At 41.8% G+C, this 20,638-nt stretch overlaps 1 protein-coding gene across 1 annotated transcript in view; it reads left to right on the top strand.

Annotated features, from left to right (window-relative positions):
- The window catches only part of RASA2 (RAS p21 protein activator 2), a 69,913-nt gene extending 51,412 nt beyond the window's left edge, over positions 1 to 18,501 (top strand). The window contains exons 11-24 of the mRNA XM_075269018.1: positions 1,322 to 1,470; positions 1,556 to 1,670; positions 3,448 to 3,522; positions 6,384 to 6,507; positions 8,459 to 8,565; positions 10,271 to 10,357; positions 10,444 to 10,521; positions 11,022 to 11,095; positions 13,851 to 13,957; positions 14,816 to 14,898; positions 15,186 to 15,394; positions 15,825 to 15,928; positions 16,546 to 16,726; positions 17,900 to 18,501. Coding sequence (XP_075125119.1) covers positions 1,322 to 1,470; positions 1,556 to 1,670; positions 3,448 to 3,522; positions 6,384 to 6,507; positions 8,459 to 8,565; positions 10,271 to 10,357; positions 10,444 to 10,521; positions 11,022 to 11,095; positions 13,851 to 13,957; positions 14,816 to 14,898; positions 15,186 to 15,394; positions 15,825 to 15,928; positions 16,546 to 16,726; positions 17,900 to 17,930 — 1,524 coding nt within the window. The 3' untranslated portion in view covers positions 17,931 to 18,501. The remainder of the gene's footprint in view (positions 1 to 1,321; positions 1,471 to 1,555; positions 1,671 to 3,447; positions 3,523 to 6,383; positions 6,508 to 8,458; positions 8,566 to 10,270; positions 10,358 to 10,443; positions 10,522 to 11,021; positions 11,096 to 13,850; positions 13,958 to 14,815; positions 14,899 to 15,185; positions 15,395 to 15,824; positions 15,929 to 16,545; positions 16,727 to 17,899) is intronic.
- The last annotated feature ends 2,137 nt before the right edge of the window (positions 18,502 to 20,638 follow it).

Raw genomic sequence — 20,638 nt, 5'->3', positions numbered from 1 at the left:
ATACTCGAGTCGATACATTTTCCCAGTTTCTTGTGGTAAAATTAGGGGCCTCGGCTTATATTCGGCTCGGCTTATACTTGAGTATATACGGTAACTGTTCTACTCCAATCTTGAATTCTAATCCTTGTCTATATTAAGGTCATGTTATGGCGAAAGAGTCTATATAACCTGCATTTGTAGATTTCTTCACCTGTCTCAAGATCCTCTGTTATCCAAACCCTCTTCACATACAGGCATCCATCACCAGTATTACATGTGGCCAGAAGAGGGGGCTGTGTTTCTTCTGTTGCAGCATGGTCTAAAAGAATTTGAAAAGACATGCATATATATATTTTGATATATTAAATATTATGTATATTTTTCTATTAAATATAATAAACACATATAAATATATATTACATATATTCATATATGTTTAATATGTATAGATCTATAATTTATTTATATAATATATATGCTTTTATACGCTTGCAATGTAATTTCCTGACTGCTAGATAAATATTTGTCACCCGTTATAATACTGACCACATTTTGCTCTATATTAGGTTTATATGCTGTGGGATTGTAGAAAAGCAGCAGCATCGGAGAAGAGATTTATTCAAGTCTCATCCACTTGCACTAAAACCGCTCTGCAGCCAAAATTGACTCCTGCGGCTTTCACATTTTGTATATGGTCAAAACTGCAGTAATGCATGATGTTGGCAACAACAACAAAAAATACAGTTTGATGTATTGTATTAGAGCACATTCAGACAGCTTGTATACATGGCAGAACATACACAACACATACAGTTTTGTGCAAATGTTTTAGGCAAGTTTAGGGAAAGGAGGAATCGATATTTGGTGTGAATGTTACCCTTTGGTAATCCTTAAAATGATATGCCCACCACAGAGCCCTTATATTACCATCATCCTGTCTGTTTGGGAGTACATGAAGAGACAGAAGGATTTAAGCAAGCCTATATCCATAGATGATCTGAGCTTAGTTCTCCAAGATATCTTCAAAAACTGTCTGCAAGTGCGCCAAGAAGAATTGATGGAAGGCAAAGGTCACACCAAATATTGATGGGATTCAGATTTCTCTTTGGTTCTTTCTCTGCATTGTGATAATTGATCAGAAAAAAATGAATAACTCTTATATATCTGAAAGCTTTCTTACTTTACTGCAGTTTCAGGGAGGAACTACCTGAGGGCAAATACAGAATTTCAGTATTGATTGTGAACTATATTTTATTTGTATAGTTTAATATTATAATACATTAGTTCCAACAATGATAACATGGATGAGGGAATTGTGAGCTTAATCTGCTGTCTCTTTCAGCCCATCACTGCCTCCGCTGCCTTCATCCTGGGAGAGATTTGCAGAGACAAGAATGACGCTATCCTCCCTCTAGTCCGGCTCCTTCTTCACCATCAGAAACTAGTTCCCTTTGTGACGACTATTGCACAGCTGGACCTGAACGACACTCAGTGCGTGCTTATGGAGACTGACCTTATGTATGGTTTATAGTATAACCTCCTGTAATATTCATCCAGTCACTGCTTTCCTTTCCAGGGAAGCCAATACCATCTTTCGGGGGAATTCTATAGCCACTCGTTGTATGGATGAGACCATGAAGATTGTTGGAAACCATTATCTGAAAGTCACTTTAAAGAATGTTATAGATGAGGTAAGAGGGTGTCATCTTGTCTTGTAGAGAGTCCTTTGGGTATCCTTAGATTTCAAGGCTCTGTAGCGATTGATGTCTCTGAACCCCTATACCTATGCCCATATTGTTAGTTATATTTATTACCAACAATTCTGCCATCATTTTGCGATTGTTAAACTTTTTAGTGGTATTCACGTCTCAGACACCAAGGACATACCCACAAGATATGCTATAAGTATCTGATCAATGCAGATCCCACCTCAGAGAACTGGAGAGGCGGCCACACATTTTTGTGCCCGTGTCCATTCACTTTTGTGGGGTAAAAATGGTTGTGGTGAATTAAAGATAAATAAATTGAAACAGAATACTCCTATTGATTCTCTACTGCTCCTGTTTTGATGTTGCCCGGTTTCCTGCTGGTCTTTACTTCCTAGTGTTTCTTGGGAAAGGCCCTTTAAAGGGGCTCTATCATTGGGAAAAGTCATTTTTAACTAATCACATCCTTGCATAGCCTTTAGAAAGGCCATTCCACACCTATCTTTTGTATGTAAATTGCCTCAGGAGATTTTGAATAAGTCCATTTTTATTCACATGCTAATTAGCTTCTCCGTGCACCCCGGAAGTCTCTTTGTGCACCGTCTTCTGTATATACAGCACAGCTGCTGCTGACTACTCCTCCCTGCTCTCATACATAGCACACAGCAAGGAGAGGAGAGCTGCCAGACAACTTCCTGTGCACGATGGAGCCTAATTAGCATATAGATAAAAACGGACTTCTTCAAACACTACTGACGCTAGGTTCACACCTGCGTTCAGCCTTCCGTTCTGTGCTTTCCGTCTTCTGCATGCCAGAAGACGCAAAGCACAGACCGGGTCCGGCTGTGAGCGGCAGTGAGCGTTTTATGATTTTCGCGGCGGAGAGCGCAAAACGCTCACTGCCGCTCACGACCGGACAGCTTTCTCACCCATTCAAATGAATGGGTGAGAGCCTCCTGCAGGTTTCCGTATCCTGCTCTGTTTTATGCAGGAAACGGAAACCTGCAGAACGGAGACCACAACGCAGATGTGAACGAGCCCTGAGGCGATTTACATACATAAGGTAGGTGTGAAATAGCCTTTGTAAAGGCTATGCAAGGATGTGATTAGTTAAAAATGACTTTTGCCAATGATAGAGCCCCTTTCAATGCCTACTCGGCCAATCACAAAGAGGCGGCCACAATTGGTGGCAAGAAAATGAGAAATAGTAACTGGCGGGGACACAGTTTTGAGCAGCGGGTGATTGGGGAGAGGTGAGTATCGCTTTTTTTTTTTTTTTTTGAAATGACTCGGTGTAAATTTTATTTACTTTTTTTTTTTTTTTTGTAGGTTTTTTCCCCCCTACGGTGTATAAACTCCTTTTAAAATGGTTTATTCTTAAAATCAATATTCAAAATAGACAAAATTTGCAAGGGGTTGTGAACCATTCGTGGTCACATAGCATACAGGGTGAGAAACCACTTTTTTTTTTTTTCTTTTTCTTTTTTCCTTTTAGCAAGGCTTGAGTCTTTGAAAAGCATGGTTGGTATTTCTGTATACAGTATTGTGGAGTTTATTGGCAGTCAACAAACAGACCAACTAAGAGAGTGCAGAACAGCCATGTAAAACGATAATAAAAAGGGGAAAATGTTCTCTTCTCTCCTTTTCACTGCATTTTTGATCGCTCCATAAACTATGGATCACTTTTGTAGCACACGTTTTTTTCTATAACAAATGACGAGCTCTGTGTCCTTATGTATTTTCACTTTGTACTTTATTCTAGATATGTGATTCTCCCAAGCCCTGTGAGATAGACCCTAACCGACTGCGGGAAGGTGACAATATTGACAATCACAAGGTATGGGTTTAGTTGTCAGATTGTTCCTTCCCTGCCACCACAGGCATTCCACAGCAATAAAATAAAATTTAAAAAAAAAATCATAAATCACACAATTTTTTTTTTTCTTCCAAAAAGGAAACCTGTTTTGAAGATAAATGGCAAATAAAAACAAACAAAAACAAAACCCTTGTAGGGCTGACTTGGCTAGCACATTGTTTGGGCTGTTGAGCACCAATGGCAATACAGTTCATTGATCAACACTTGCCTACAATGCCATTTTTAACAGACCAAAGTACATAGTGTGGTGCAACAGATGCTGCACATTGGCAGCACATCGCTGTTTACAAAGGGCTATGTGCTGTCGACAGTCTTGCATTTCTCATGTTGCATAAAATATGCAGTGAGCCAGCAACCAAGTTTTTGCTTGGCAGTTCGAAGGCCAGCTAGGGTGAAAACACGTAACACAATGCCGCAGCACTGCCGGTGTTTTCACTAAAACTGTTAATCATCTATTGATTAGTCCTTGTTCACGGTCTAGCAGTTTTTACAGGTTTACCCGCAAACAGGCACGTCCATTAACACAGGAAAAAAGGTATAGTCAATAAATAATTAACAATGTGATTCAAGTCACCATTGGCACAGACCGTATGCAGACTGCATTGTGCCATGTGTCTTCAACCTTAAAGGAGGTTGTCTAGGACCCAAACATTGTCTATTTAGTGCACCAATGAAATATTTGTGCCTGCTGAAGCAAATTTGTAATATTCCAAAATGTCACCAAAAGAACCAACTGCACCTAGAGCGAACAATCTGAAAACAATATCTGGTATCAAAGTCTGAGATCTTATAATCTACTGTCACAATATTCTCTTCCACATCAAGCACACAAGAGAATTTCTTTAAAAGATGGGGGACAGCTGAATGCAAAATAGGTGACCGACCCCACCTAAACGAACAAACTGGCCTATTTAAATCGCTATGTTTATACTAATATCCATCAGCGATGGATAATACAGTGGACAAATCAGTAATGCATTACCAAATGTCCCATTCCCCATGCGTTTTTGTATACCTTCTTCCCTCCTGTGCCTTGCTCTCCAGCATCAGCATTCCCTGGTGTGGGCTAACCAAGCTGAGTCTTCCTCTGCTTCACAGTGCTAGTATCTAGTACGCAGAGAAGGGACGGCAGGTAATAACTATATATTACAATTTGTCTTAACTGTCATGAATATTTCTTTGGTGCCGTAAAAAAAAAAAAAGTTTGTGTTCGAAAATTGTGCTTGGTGAAGACCCTACCTAAAGCTGGCCATTGGTTGAAATGGCCGTTAATGTCTAGTGATCGCTCATGAAAATACTGCAAACGTATTCCATCAGTTCCATTATGGATTGGATGACCACAATATGATTGTCCAATATCTATTGTGTATGGCCAGATTTAGACTTGGGCTACGCTGATTGATTTTAACTATAGATAGTGACTGCTACAACCAACCAGATTACATACAGCCAAATGCCTTTATTTGCATCGCATCGGTAGCTCAAAACCAATTTGTAGTTCTGCAGAAAGTCAGAGTAGCCCTGGCCTAAGGGGTTAATGCATGGAGGACATGTAGTGGATACTGAAACCCCCAAACAGAAGTCACTGCAGTCTTTAGTAACTTGTATAGCTGGTTAATGTGTTATATATGACAGTAACATTTAATTTTGTGAGTTGGGGTGCTGCCACACGCAACAGGCCTGACTGCATATGGGATAGCTGGTGATCTCACTTGAAGGGGTTGTCCAGTTCCAGACAAGTATGGAGAGGCAAATTTTACTGTTTTGTATGATAAAAAGTTGTGCAATTTTACAATATCGGTATCAGTTTACTAGATCTCTTCTTCCTGTTATCCATTCTCCTTTCTTCTAGTAGCCAAAAATCAGTCTGTGGCCATGTGATGGCCAGCTTGTTACAGACAGTATCAGACATCCTCCTGGTAACAAGCTGTGCACCTGTGTGCCCATCACGTGGCCAGGGGCTGCCTTCTATCCATGGTATAATGGTAGTACTGTTTCATGCCAGTTTGAACTGGGGGCCAACTTGACTCCATGGCCCACCCGGGAAATCACCAGTTCACCTGTGGACCAGTCAAAGCCGGGTTCTAATATATGTGTGGAAGGAAGAAACAAAAAAGAAAAAAGACTGCATCCTTCAGAAGAGCGCTGTGGCGCACATAACCAAGCACAGCTCTTTATATTTTTGACTCCGAACCAGCCAAGTGACAATGAGTGTGACATGGCTTGTGAAGTGGAAGCAGGGCTCGCAGAACGCAACTGAACAGGTGACCTGCAGCGTTCTCCCAAGACGAGCCCTCACAGCGCCATAGACGGAACTGTAAAATCATTCTGAATAATATGACAACACAAAGCAAGTTTTTGGTTTTTTTACTATCACGAAAATTGAAAAACAAAAATTGCCTTGTCCTTTAGAGCATTAATAGTATTAGTATTAGAAACTCTGCAAAGTTGACAACTTATCCCATCCTGTACCTCCTGTTTCAGAGTTAAAGGGAACCTGTCAGGTCAATTTGGAAAATTCAGCCACCCACAGTCCCTTATGCACTGGGGGTTTAGTGTCCAAAATCACCTTGTCTTGCCTCTGCAGTGGCCACTACTGGGGAAAGGTAGTATTGCATATGGCTGTCCATGAATTAGAAGTACAACTGTAGCTGCTAGTAACTTTTTTTTTTTTTTTTTTTTTTTTTTTTTTTAATATAATGAAGGGGGTCACATGTAGCAGACCCCTTTCTAGGACATGTTTTCTAATAGGGCATGTAGACAAACCTTTTATGCAACCCATTTTTTTGTGCTAAATATGTAATGCATTTTGTTTTCTACAGGACAATCTAAGATATTATGTGGACAAGGTGTTCTCATGTATAGTGAAATCCAGCATGAGCTGCCCCACCGTGATGTGCGACCTGTTCTCCTCACTACGACACATGGCCGTTAGACATTTCCCTAGTAAGAATCCCCCCCGCCATTGACTTGTTGTAAATGCAAGCTGTTATCTGCCTGAGACATTAAACCTATTTGCAGCATGAGAGGGGTTAATCTTCCATTTTCAGCGCCACCCACAAGTGCGCAGTTGAGAAGATGATGCGTTCGCTTGCATGTCTATATATGTAATGACAACCACGTTTATCTAAATGTCCATAGACTATTAACTACTTCTTGTCCATTGAAAGGGATGTGTTACTAGTGCTGGGATCTCATGGCTTGCATGTGCCACTGCTTTGGGGGCTCGGTTATAAGTCACTGCTGAGGTTGGGGGGTGGGTTGGGAGGGTTTCTGGAGCGCATCTCATCCTGTTCAGTTGCTCAGATTCTCTGCTTTATCTTGTTTAGCTGCTTCTTGCTACTGAGCTATTAGAACAGAGGAGGCAGCTGAATGAAGAGGTTTTGCACAGTGACATTCAGTTTGTATATTGGCACTTCTCTCTCCCTGTTTTGCGTGCTCTTGCTCTTGATCACTTGGCACATCACCCACATGCTCTCCCTAGTTTTGCAGTTTTGTTCTTCCCCTCCCCCCAAGTTGGCTTGTTTCAAGTATACCATTTCCCATAGATTCTGCAACTATTGCAATACATGTGAACTTATTGTAATAGAGCCTCATGTTTCAGAAGCCTGGTACGCTTCAGCTCACAGAAAGGCTAGTCTCTAATGTGTAGGGGATAGGTACACTTTGAAAACAAGAACACCTTCCTTGTTCCATTCCAGCCTTGTACTGCAGTCATTTCATGCTTTATGTTAAAATACAGGTATTTGCTGTGCCAGCCAGCCATGCATGATATGTATATTGTTAAGGTATAAGGATTATATTAAAGGAATTCTCCATGTTTTCAAAATTGATGGCTATCAGTTTTAGAACAGCGGTGGTCCGACTGTTAGGACCCTGTACATCAATTTTCTCAGCTCCCAGTACTGTGCTGCTGACTCGCTGTATTCTTGATAGTGGCAGTGGTGTGTAGAGTTGATTCGAATAGTATTCGAAACATAGTTTCGAATACCTCGCTCACATAGGAATGAATTGAAGCGGCCGAACAGCAAGGGGTTAAGCGTCGGCCGCTTCCATTTATTCCTATGGAGCGAGGTATTCGCTCATCTCTAAGTGGTGTGTACTGGTGTGGTCTCCAATGCACATCTATTGGACACCCACAACTTCCAGTATTGTTGGGGGAATGGAAGAGGAATTTGAGATGTACTTCAAATTACTTTTCCATTTTCGCCCTTCTGGCTTTACCCCACTGATTAAGCTGAGATGAATTGGCCTTATCACTAGGGTGTGTCGAGCCACAGAATCCTCAGCAAGATCAAAAAGGATCTCTACCTCCATTGAAAACAATAAGATGTAGATTCTGGGTGGATTTTGGTGCAGATTTTTGTGGTGGAATCTGCTTAACAATCTACACCAAATTCTACCATGTGAACTAGCCATAAGGAATACAACAAGTGAGCAGTACCATGTAAACAGTGCTAGCAGTTGTGCACCTGGGGAACAGCTAAACAGTAGGGGTCCCAGCAGCTAGACCCCACAAATCTCAATGGATGACCTATTATAATAATAGGACATCAATTTTTAATTGTGAATATGTAGATGATGCTTTTAATCCTTTAATATTTCCTGACCTTGCACTATATGTGTGTGTGTGTGTATATATATATATATATATATATATATATATATATATATATATATATATATTCTTTGACATAAAATCCTTACACTCGGCTGGTGGTGCAGGCATGCCTGTATTTGTTAGACATTCCACTGTCTCTTGCTTGAGTCGTCTTCCTGTTGTGTTGTTGCATTGCACTGTATGTAAGTAGTTTATAGGCCAGGACTCAGTTCCCATGGTCTAAAAAGGTCTAACATGCTCCATTGCACATTGTGACAACTGTATTTATCTCTACAGACGACCGGCATGTACAGTACTCCGCTGTCAGCAGTTTTGTCTTCTTGAGATTCTTTGCTGTTGCAGTTGTGTCCCCTCATATCTTCCATCTTAGATTTCACCATCCGGTAAGTTGTTATTGCCGTTGAGGTAAGCTCGCCCAGTTTGCTGGACATACTGGATATTTACAATAACGGATGTTACATAATTTTCTGTTTCTTTTTGGATAAACAGTTTTGTTATACTAAAAACTAAGGCTGGTTTCACACTACCGTTGCTAATGTTTGTTGCTGTCTGCTGTCATAGGATAATAGTAACGGACAGTAACTGTAGCAGAGAATAAGCACATAATGTAAACCGTATGACTGACACTTTCTTCTGTCATGTTTTGTTTACTTCTGTAATGGAAGATATAGTCCTGCATGCACAACTTTCTCCTGTCAGAAAACTAAACAAACATATTGGATGACAGCGTTTACATTAGTGTCAATAATAACGGACACAGACTCAGACTGTGTCCGTTCTCTGCCACAGTTAATGTCCGTTGCTGTCATCCTATGACGATAGTCGGCAATGGACATTAACAATGGTAGGGTGAACCCAGCTTAATGAAAGTGAAATGCAACCAGACCAGTACAATGGGGCAGTCGACTTATTCGTCTTAAGGATAAAGGAACTGCCATATTAATATCTAACATACCCAACCCTTCTTTCCCCCAATATCTGCTGTCAAAGGAATGTGGGGACCTTCAAAGTCAGTGGGTTCAGCCTGCTTTCTCCTGTTAGTGCCATAGACTATGCAGCCATCTCCTGAAAATGCAGTGAGCAGATTTTCCAGAGGCTTTAGCAGAATACATAGTCAGCACTTCTGCGATATGAAAGGTCACCGTATTGATGTAGAGCTCTCTGACTAAGAGGCCAGTTGCTAGGCAGATACCTGGACTGCATAGCAGGCGCTTATTGATTTGGGTTGTCTAGTTTTCATTGGGGTTTTCCTTTGATTTCCTGAAGGACGCAAGCCTTCTGTTTCTTTATATGCAATACTAACAGAAACATTGCACCAATATGAGTAAGTGTTTTTTTTTTTTGTTTTTTTTTTTTTTTTTTTTTATAAAGAACTAAACATTGTTCACAATATAGGCCATCAATGTCCATTGTCATTGAAACGTCCCCTGGGGAATACGTGAATGAGGCTACATGGACATGACAGGGTGTGCATGCCGAGGTGGGACCAGTTTCATAGTGGAATGACTTGGATACCATCAGGGTGTGATCTGAGTAGCTTCTGTCCTCCATTGACTTCAGTGGGGGTTCTGCTCCTTTCCAGTGCCATAGAGCAGGATAGGACTTGATTTATAAATCTTGGAACAGAGCATCGGACCCCTCATTGGAGGAGCTTTGGCCTGCACACTAGATCCTATGAGACCTTAAAAGTCTCTCACCACTTGCAGTTATAAGGGCTGTTAGTGACATAGTGGACATACGTGTTTTTTTTTTTTTTTTTTAGGAAAGTGCAGTCTTGTTGCCAATAAAATCAACTTTTTAATATGTAAGCAAGTGAGCGGTTTGGTGTACCCAGGACATGGACCCATTTGGTGTACCCAGCACCCATTTGTGCCTGTGGTCGTCACCTATAGGAATCAGTTGTTGTTTAAGTAACATTGTGAGCACAATGGAAACAAGTGCTCATACAGATGTGGTTACACACAGAACAGCTCGTGTCATACAGATTATAATGCCTCCTAAATAGGGAGTTCTATGTAGAATAATATGAAGATTTCTGGATTGCATGTGATTTCTTTAGCTTACCCTGTATCTGTCTCCCTTGCACAGGACGCGCAGACATCTCGTGTTTTGACACTTATATCCAAAACCATCCAGACTCTTGGAAGTGTGGGCAGTTTGTCAAAAAGTAAAACTGTAAGTTTCATCAGGTTTGGATTTTATTGTCTTTCCTTCATATCCTGAGTCCTGCAACTTAAAACCATGTCCGGGTCTCTCCACAGTCCAGCTTCAAAGAACCATTCATGTGCGAATTCTACAAGATGTTCGAGGAGGAAACCTACACAGCAGATGTTAAAAAGGTTAGCGGAATTGCATGAATAGTAGGGCAAAAGCTAAGGAAGTATAGTAGGTGGCACATGTGGTGAACCATGCTCTAGTCATACAAACCCTTATCCAGAACTTCCAGATATAACTTGGATTTCCAGACCACCAGTATACCGCTGATAAACTAGTCTGTCTGTGCTGGATTAGTTAGTCTACATGGCATTGCAGAGGTAGTCATTCATCTCCTAAGCTGCACTGTAACGTAGCACCCATCGCATTTTGATGACACCCCGCCTGCATGCATATAGTTAAACAGCTATATAATAATGTTATTATTGGTAATTATAGATTGTAAGCTCTTGCGAGCAGGACTTGAACCCCTATATTTTGTAAAGTGCTGTGGAATATGTTGGTGCTCTATAAATAAAATTAGTAGTAGTAGCAAAACCACATGTAGGCAGGGTTTCATCCACGCCTGTTGTTACTTTGGTGTGTAGTGTCGCTTCCTCTACTAATGTTTATTCCTATCGCACAGTTTTTAGAGGAAATTTCATCGACTGAAAGTAAAGAGCCAAGTGGAGTGAGTGAATCAGTCATCCTAAAAGAAGGGTAAGGACGTGAATTTATATACCACTGGTGTCGTCCTGCAGATGTATAGGTTAGGATCACTTGAACCAATTGGTGTTTTTCACTTGTGAGTTGGTTCCTCGGTTGTCAAGATAGCAACTTTTTTTGTCATTATGCACATGAGCTCTTGAGAGCAATGAAGGTATTGCTGTTGTTCCAGAGAGGTAAGTGGCAATGCCATCATTGTGCCAAAGAGCTGCTTTGCATATTGACAAACACAGTAATATCTTAGAGACAAAGGAATCACAAGAGGGAAAACACTGTAGAATCAGTTGACTGTAATGTATCTATTTGCGAGGCTGGGGACCGCTTTAGTATCTCCTGCCTTAACCAGTGGTCCTATGCCTTTCTTGGCTTCCTTGTAAAATCTAACAAGGTTAAGGATAGAAGACATATCTCAGAAAAAAGGGCCTCACTTGCCTAGTACCAGATGCCTAGCCACACTTGGCTAGTGCAGGATGCTGACAAGGCCCCATTGAAGTTTTTAATAGAAAAAGCAAAAGTGCAAAATGTTAATAAAACCTCTTCTCTCACACCTACAATCCATGATGGGGTGGATGCCAGCATACAAATAAAACTTACACAAGGCACAGGTCACATAATAATGGAAGTTGCACAGCGCCAAGGAATATCCAATTGACCACAGCCCTTACTAGTAGATTAGGTGAGCTGTCCATCACCTCCTTAGGTACTAGCTCCCTGCAAATATAACACAGCCTGGCTGCATCTTGGAAAAAAGGTTAAATCACCATGAGGTACAGATAAGCGGCCGACTTTTGTGTAGCCAACTATGAGACCATGTAAAGGTGATAACTTCAGGTAACTGGACCATTTTTACTGAATATTGACAACTAACGGCAGTCCTGTTTTTGCAAATCTGACTTACTTTTTTTGAAAAGTGGGTCAGGATTCCTTTTATAAAAATCAGCAGTGTTTTTGGTAAGCTAGATTCCCAAATATGGAGTATTGATGGCTCCAGTAGTGGCCATGTAGTGAGTTACTGCAGCTCTGCTCCATACAAGTGACTGGAAACTAAACTACAGTAACCAATACAGCCGCTACTCAGAGAACATGGCTATCTGCTTCCAAGTCTGTTCTCTGTATTGCAGCTGCTGGAATAGCTGATTGGTGGAGGTCCCAGTTTTTAGATTCCTACTGATATGATATTGATAACCTATACTAAGAATGGGACATCAATATTAGAGATGAGCGAACACTAAAATGTCCGAGGTTCAAAATCCGATTCGAACAGCCGCACACTGTTTGGCTGTTCGAACGGATTTCGAACCCCATTATAGTCTATGGGGGGAAATGCTCGTTTCAGGGGTACGCAAAATAAAATTCGATAAAATTATACTTACCAAGTCCATGAGTGACGGTCGGGCTGGATTCCCCTTGAAGTCTTCTCCCGGCGCAGCGCCCCTGCGGTGTCTTCCGGCTGGAATTCACTCTGTCTAGGCATCGGGGCCTAGGCAGAGCCGACTGCGCATGCGAGGGCTAGGCTCTGCCTAGGCCGGATGCCTACTCAACCTACTCGATCGAACACTACTCGCTCATCTCTAATCAATATTGTTGGTTGTCATGGTTATTGCTACACTGATGACACTCAAATATCTCTCTGGACCAGACATTACCTCTCTGTTGTCCAGAGTTCCGCAGTGTCTAGTGGCCGTAGCCTCCTTCCTCTCCTCCCACTTTCTCAAACACTACATGGAGAAAACAGAGTTCATCATCTTTTCCCCACCTCCCACGGCCGCCATACCTGACCAATCTATCAAAGTTAATGGAAATACACTTACACCAGTCCTATGGGTCCACTGCCTTGGGATAACCCTCAACACCTCCTGCCTCCTCCAACTCAAGAACATTCTTCAAATCCACTCCTTCCTCACCCCTGAAACTGCTAAGACGCTAGTCCATGCCTTCATAATCTCCCGCTTAGACTACTGTAGCACCCTTCTCCATGGACTCCCAGCGTATACTCTCAGCCCCCCTTCAGTCCGCCTTAAACTATGCTGCTCGCTTAATACACCTCTTAATGTTCTTCATTGGCTACTTCCCTCTGCCAGTCCCTTCACTGGTTACCCGTTGACCAGCAAATAGAGTTCAAAATACTTAGGCTGACATACAAAGCCATCCACAACCTGTCCCCTCCATATTTCTCTGACCTAATCTTCCACTACCTGCCCACATGTAACCCCAGATCCTCCAATGACCTCCTACTCCGCTCTGCTCTCATCCGCTCCTCACACAACCGTCTCCAAGATTTCTCTTGTGCATCCCCCATACTCTGGAACTCCTTACCAAGACACATAAGACTGACCCCCACAATCACAGGATTCAAGAAGGCCCTGAAGACTCACCTATTCAGGAAGGCCTACAACCTCCAATAACACTACTGTTACCACACTGCCATCTGAACAGTCTCCCCCTCTCCTCTTCTGTCTCTATCTCTCTTTCCACATAGATTGTAAGCCCTTGTGGCCAGGGCCCTCTGTCCCACTGTGCCGGTGGTCACTGTTATTGTTGTATTTGTTTCATATACTGTACCCTCAAATGTACAGCACCAAGAAATCAATTGCACTTAATTAATAATTAAAATGTTACGGATAAGATGCATTTAATGATACATACATTTTTAGTATGTTATTGATGAGCTGTATAAAAGCAGCTAATTCATCTATGAAAGTGAATTTCTTAGTAATATTTTACACCTATCCCTCCTTTTCTACTACAGAGAGATGTACAAGCGAGCCCAGGGCCGCACTCGGATTGGAAAGAAGAATTTTAATAAGAGATGGTTTTCGCTAACGAGTCGAGAATTTGCCTACCACAGACAGAAAGGTGAGTTTTGTATAGTGTAGAGAAGTAATGCATTTGTATTGGTTAGTTACCTGATACATGGTATCTCATCCATTGTCGTCTTATGACCCTTCTGTCTCCATCATTTGGTTGTGCAGGCAATAAGTTATTTTGGCCACCATTATACCCAGGAAAACAAGACTGCATTCTGATTTTATTAGTTCCAGTCAGATATACATCCCATGGTGGACATTTGAGTTGCAGACCATTTTGTTGTCATGTTAGAAGCACTTGCTTTGTCAGATTTCCCATAGATTTTATTTGCAGCATAAAGGGCCGGTGTCAGCAGCTTTTTGACGTTACAGGACCCAGATTTTACATCTACTTAGGCTCCATTACTGTAGCCAATAATGACTTGTGTCCCAAAACCAACTTAAAAGATTATTTTGTATCAAGATTGAGAACAAGGGATTCTCCAGGATTTCAGAAACTTGGCTGCTTTCTATCAAAATCTGCTTTGCGCCTGTACACAGGTTGCTAGTAGTATTATGGTTTGACTCTATTCTGTTTAATGGAGAGACGATGTAATACATCCATGTTTATCTGATCCTGAACTATCCCTTTAAATAGTGCATATATCTGATGTAGCCATAGGCTCCCATTAACCCAAAGAATGCTAAAAATTTCCTTTTTGCATGGACCTAGGTGGCATGTGTTAACACGTCCTGGTAGCCTGGGCAGTCACCCATTGCATACTTTTCTTTAATATTGTGGCAGATGTATGCCACTATATGGCTATACACTATTTGGGAGCATGCTCTCCGTGTTCTAATAATACAATATGCGACAAGCAATTCTTTTTGATATCTTTCCAATGCCATTATCTTGTTTCTCTGTCAGATAAAGAGCCGGTCTTCCGCATCCCTATTAAAAATATCCTGGCTGTTGAGAAGTTGGATGAAAGTGCCTTCAATAGAAACAATGTAAGTCGCTTGACCTTAGATAACATGGGAAGATTCCTGATGATCACAGTGCTTCTTGTGGGATGATAAATTTGGTTCATTATTAGACCAATTTGCCTAAATTTGCACCACTTATTGGCGTACTGCAGAAGTTTGTTGCACCCAAGCCCATTTAACTCTGCACCCTTTTATACTAAACCACACGCAGTTATCCTCATCTGTATAATTGGCAGTTGGGGAAATTCAGTTTAATACATATAGAGAGAGATTTTCTGGTTGTAAGTCTGTATGTTATATATGCTTGACAGATGTTCCAAGTCATTTATGGTGAAAAGCCCCTGTACATCCAAGCCAGTAACTGTGTTGAAGCCAGCGAATGGATAGAGGTGTTGAGCAGAGTGAGCAGACGAAATCATAGAAGACTCAGCAAATATCACCCCTCTGCTTTTATAAATGGAACGTGGCTGTGCTGCAAGGCGGCGTCCGAGGGTACTGGAGGCTGCAGCCCCTGTACGCTGTAAGTATTGAAGACTCTTATTAAATGTACTGTAGATAATATCCACAAGAGAGAGGATGTACTCTATAGAGAGATATGTATAAATATCTATAGATGTTATATCTACCCCCACCATGTGTACAGATGGGGGTGGTATGTTATAGCGTTCATTGTATTCTGCAGCCTCGCCTGCATCCCTGTGACCAGCGCCTCTAATCGAGGATCACATCATTTCCTTCTCCACTATTACAGATTTCAGTTGCCCAATCTAATAGTTTCCACAACTTTATCTGGAGCAACATCAACTTGGAGGGGACAATGTGAAAGCTTCTGGCTTCTATCACTTTTCCATCACTTGCATCATTGTCTCTGCAGCTGGGAGTCAGAGTGTTCTGTGCTGGGTACATTGTGTCACTAGCTCATTAATACGTCTCGTGTCCTCTCTTTACAGAGGTGTTCCAGCTGACGTGGCGCTAGATATAGATGGAGATCGCGAATGTGAAAAGATCTATTCTCTGTTTAGCACAAACATGCAAAAACTGCAGAAAATGGAAGGTAACGTGTTCCTAAAAGTATTTCCTTCTTCTGATGTGACTTGACAATTGTACTTGTCCTGTTCTGCAAGCAATACATTGCGTGCTATTCTACTTTATGTAATAACTGCGGTGATATATATATATATATATATATATATATATATCAGCAGATAGGACAGCAGACTGGTCACCTCTTGTGTAGTTCCTCCATCCCAACTGCTCGTTTTAAAGGGCATGTATGGTATATCCACCTATAGCATAGGCCTCCATAGTAATATCTAGAGATGAGCGAGTAGTATTTGATCGAATACCTCCCCTGCATAGTTATTGGTGTAATCGGTCAAATACCACGCGGTAGACACAGTATAAATTCGATGCCCCTCCCACCTTCCCTGGCGCTTTTTTACACCAATAACTATGCAGGGGAGGTAGTTGATCAAATACTACTTGCTCATCTCTAGTAATATCAAAATAATTTGAAGGGGTTAGTTGTCATCTTGTAAATACCCCAGACTACTACACAATGTATGTGGCGCTTTCTTTCAGCACTCCCAGTGAATGAATGGCACAGCATATAGCGGCATACTGTGCTGACAGATCCACTTTAATAGCCTTGTTTGTAAATGAACTTTCCAGAGGCCTGTGCGAGTATGGCGGTGTATCAGGGCCCACAAGAACACAGTGATTACCACTTCACTATAGAAGATTCTGTGGAAACCTTCAAGACCCTCCAGCAGATTAAAGCCATTGTCGAGAAGCTGAATGAACCTCATGAGAAACACAAGAAAGGTTCTACCAGTGCAAAATATGGCAGCCAGTAAGTACTGTATTCATTTTTGTATGCAGCTGTGCGAAAAGGTGGCTCAGTGATTAGTCAGTCAGTTAGTCAGTCCTGGGTTCGAATCCCATCAGGAACAACATCTGCAAGGAGTTTGTATGTTCTCGTCGTGTTTGTGTGGATTCTTCCCACCCCTTCCCAGTGACCCAGTGATGATGGCCACTTGTGAATAGTCTGGGTCAGCAGCCATATGCCATACTACTGGTGTCATGGCTACTGACATTGAACAGGTCACTGATTGGTTGTAAAAAAGACTGAGAGGATCACTGTAGCTTCAAGGGGTTATTCAGTTTCTAATATTGATGGCCTACCTTGGGATAGATCTTCAAGGGTCTGACCGCTGAGAGTCCCACAAACCTCCAGGGATATCACTGCTCCTGGTAACGTTCACTTCAATGGAGCAGCGCTGCAGTACCAAAACCTGCTGCTTCAAATTGTAAGGCCAGTGAGTAATGTGGATCCCACCATATAGACATTACCAGGGGTCATACTGTCCTCAAGCATCGGATATGGGGCTAGTACTGGGTGTCGGACCCTCGCAGAACTAATATGGATGTGCCATCAGTGTTAGAAACTGGATAACCCCTTTCTGCTCTGGTTTGCTAGCTAGGGGAAAGAAAAAGTGAGCAGTATTTAATTTTAATCTTTTTAGAATTTTTATGAAACAGAACAAATGTAAATTTCTGTCTGTTGTTCCGGTAAAAGCTCAGTGGCGATGACTCCCATCACTATAATGGTATTGGAGCTCCTGTGTGATGTTTGCGCTGCAAGTCGGGTATCTCTAGGTGCTGAGCAAATATTCTACTTAAGACAAAGCAATATTAATGTGTAATGTGATAACCCAAACACAACCTCAACTATCCCAAAAATGCTGAAGTCCAATATGACCCCGGCAGCCTTTCTGCACAGTGGGTGTTATGGGAATAGAGCACCTTATCAGCAGTGTTGTTCCCTTAGTATAGATGGGTGCAGGTTCATCGTCTAGGTCAGTACGACATTCTCAGTCATTACCTGGATACAGCTAATAATATTTCTAGTAGTTTACACTCATTTATATCATTGGAATAACATGCTGGTTCATAGCAGACGGCTCGTGTCGCCTTTCCTTTGGGTTGTCGTGCACGCCCATTGATTTTCTGTTTTGCCTTTCAGAGAGAATCCAATTGTGGGAAAAGGTTCATAGCACCCGCACAAGTATGGGCATCTAGAACTGGAATAAAGTATTGCCAGAAGACAATTCACGGTCATAATGATGGCTACAGTTATGTAACCACTTGGCAGATCCTCTCAAATATTCATAATAGGAAATCTTTCAATGGCGTTTGGATGTCTTGGTTGGAAGTAGGAAAGAGCCATGAGGTGCCAGTATCTTGCAGCAGCTAGGGATAATGGGAATACAGGTGGTGGCCATCACACTGCAGGCAGTACTTTGCAGAGTCCAGGTACTGCCTTTAATCTCCGTCACATTCCCTGGGGGTCACACCCACTATTGTTTATACCGTCTGTATTCTTGGCCTGGCTGCAGTGACCTAGCTGTGTTAGGACACACCACTCAAAGGACAATGGGATTTCGGACAAGTGTGCTCGGCACTGTGCAGTCCTTCATGGTTCAATCTAAACCTTGGGGCACACTTTGTAGCTGAAGAAGAAAAGTGGCAGAGTAATAAAGGAGGAACCCTTGAAGAAACTACACTAGACTATACCACCTGTCCCAGAACTAAGTCAATCAGGGCCTGGTTTCCTTAAGACGGTACAAATTGTTTTTATTGTTTTTTTTACTTTTCTATTTTATTTTTTTTTCTTTTGTATTATTTAGGTTTTTTTTTTTTTTTTTTTTTAATTTTACTGAAGACGCTAGGGATAGATAGACTCAGCAGCACAAAGTTTACTCTTCACCACCGCACGTGACCTTACAGACTGACTTGGCCCTTGCGTTATTTAGGGGCAGTTGTTGACCACCACTAACGTGACAAACCTTTTCTTCAACTTGTTGAAGGAACACTAAACAAAGAAAATGCAACAAAAGTATGAAAAAATATTTCCGCACTTCTTCCCTTAAAGAGAGTCTTTAAAGAGAACCCAGCAGATCAACCCAGTCCTGCAGATAGATGGGGTCACCTGAGTATAATGGTGCTTTCTCCTTGCCTCTGTTACTAAAAAAAAAATCACCTTTATATCTATATGCAGATTAGATCTTTGGAGCAATGGGAGGGGGGGGGGAATTGCCATTACTTCAAAGAGGTAATAAATTATGGCCTGGTCTCGGGTTTTTATTAATTTTGGGTTTTGTTTTATTTCTTTTGGGGTCTCATCTGGTGTCTTTATTAATCTTGGGGTATAATCGGCGGACTGCTTTGTGGTCTGGCTGATATCTATAATTTAAGGGTCACTGTTTTTCATTAATATGAGCTCTTTGAAGCAATGGGTGGGTGCAACTTACCTCTATAGAGCAACGGCAACACCTTCTTACCTCCAAAGAGCTCACTCGCACATCTCACATTCATATCATTTATATTTGCCCAAGGGAGAAACTCCATTTGATTCAGGTGACCCTATCCTATCTATCTGTGGGGCTGGATTGATATGTCTGGTGACAAAATCCCTTTAATTCCCATCTTTTCATTGATCCTGAATGTAAATGTATGATGAGGAATATTTCTGTAGGTGTCCCTTTGCCTCAGCCATGTTTCTCTTTCTCCTCTTCACAATGTTGAGGTTGTAAGACAACTGGCGGCAGCAGGACCTTCCCTCTCTTCCCCCTGCACTGTCTGGAGCAGGACAAACTGATCATTAAACCCCCTCCCCAATTGGTCTACAGTCAGAAATGGAGATGCTGAGCAGGAAATTAACACTTAAGTTGTTGATGTTCATTTCTTTTAAGATTGTTTGTTCCAGGATCAACGCAGAAAGTACTGAAGACTGACACACAGTGAGGTCGGCCATATTTCTTGTGTACTGCTATCATTTATTTCTCTGTTTAGTGTTCCTTAATGTGAGTGCTTAGGGGGGAGGGGGGAGCCCCTGGGATTTTCACTGAGGTGGTAAAGATGTATTCATCCAGTATTTGTCAAAGCGGGTAGATTTTGTAGGGGGTTTGTTAGCTTAGCGGGAGATATGGGCATTTATTACATACACCGTCCTAACACAAGCCATGTTTCGCTACTAGGGCGTTTGTAATGTAAGAATTCAGTTTTTATGTATAGCTTGACATGCCATTAACCATAGGATGACATTGTGGTCAGAATCGCCATCAGGTCAGTATAATGGGCACCATATATTTAATGTACTTACATTCCCTAGGAGTGAACACTAGATGGCCGGGAGCCATAGTACAGAAGATCTCCAAATGTCTACATCCGGATTAGCATTGTAGATACGGTTCCATGTTCACAATTACTCTGCATTCATATAGGCAGCTCAGACTGTGCAGAGCTTGTATGGACAGGGGTTATATAATGCCCCTTGGTGATCCCCCACTAAGTGCCAAGGCCAGAGGAAGCGACACTATAGAAAAGGGATTAATCCTTATTTATACGTCCATCCCGATCAATATGGCCCATCTTTCATGTTTTATCATACGTCCTGCCTGCATACGTGGCACTCGCCCCTGCAGCAGCGGTGTATGGAACATGCTTTGGCTTTGCACAGCATCATAGCACAGTGCATCCATGTTTGGCTTGGCAGGCATGTTTTACTCCTTCCTCCTCCATATTGTTGTTTTTTTTATTTTATTTTGAGATTTTTTAACCAATCTGATCCTTCACGAATTGTCTTCACCATAGGAATGGCCTAGTCAAGGCAGCCACTTTCCTTACCACTCTGAGCACTTTAGTAATCTGCTGTGGCCGGGTTACATGTGTCGTTTTATTTTCTTTTTTTAATATAAGATGC

This window comes from Leptodactylus fuscus, chromosome 3, assembly GCF_031893055.1.
Source record: "Leptodactylus fuscus isolate aLepFus1 chromosome 3, aLepFus1.hap2, whole genome shotgun sequence".
In the NCBI taxonomy this organism is placed as follows: domain Eukaryota; kingdom Metazoa; phylum Chordata; class Amphibia; order Anura; family Leptodactylidae; genus Leptodactylus; species Leptodactylus fuscus.
This window is presented reverse-complemented; position numbering and strand designations above follow the sequence as displayed.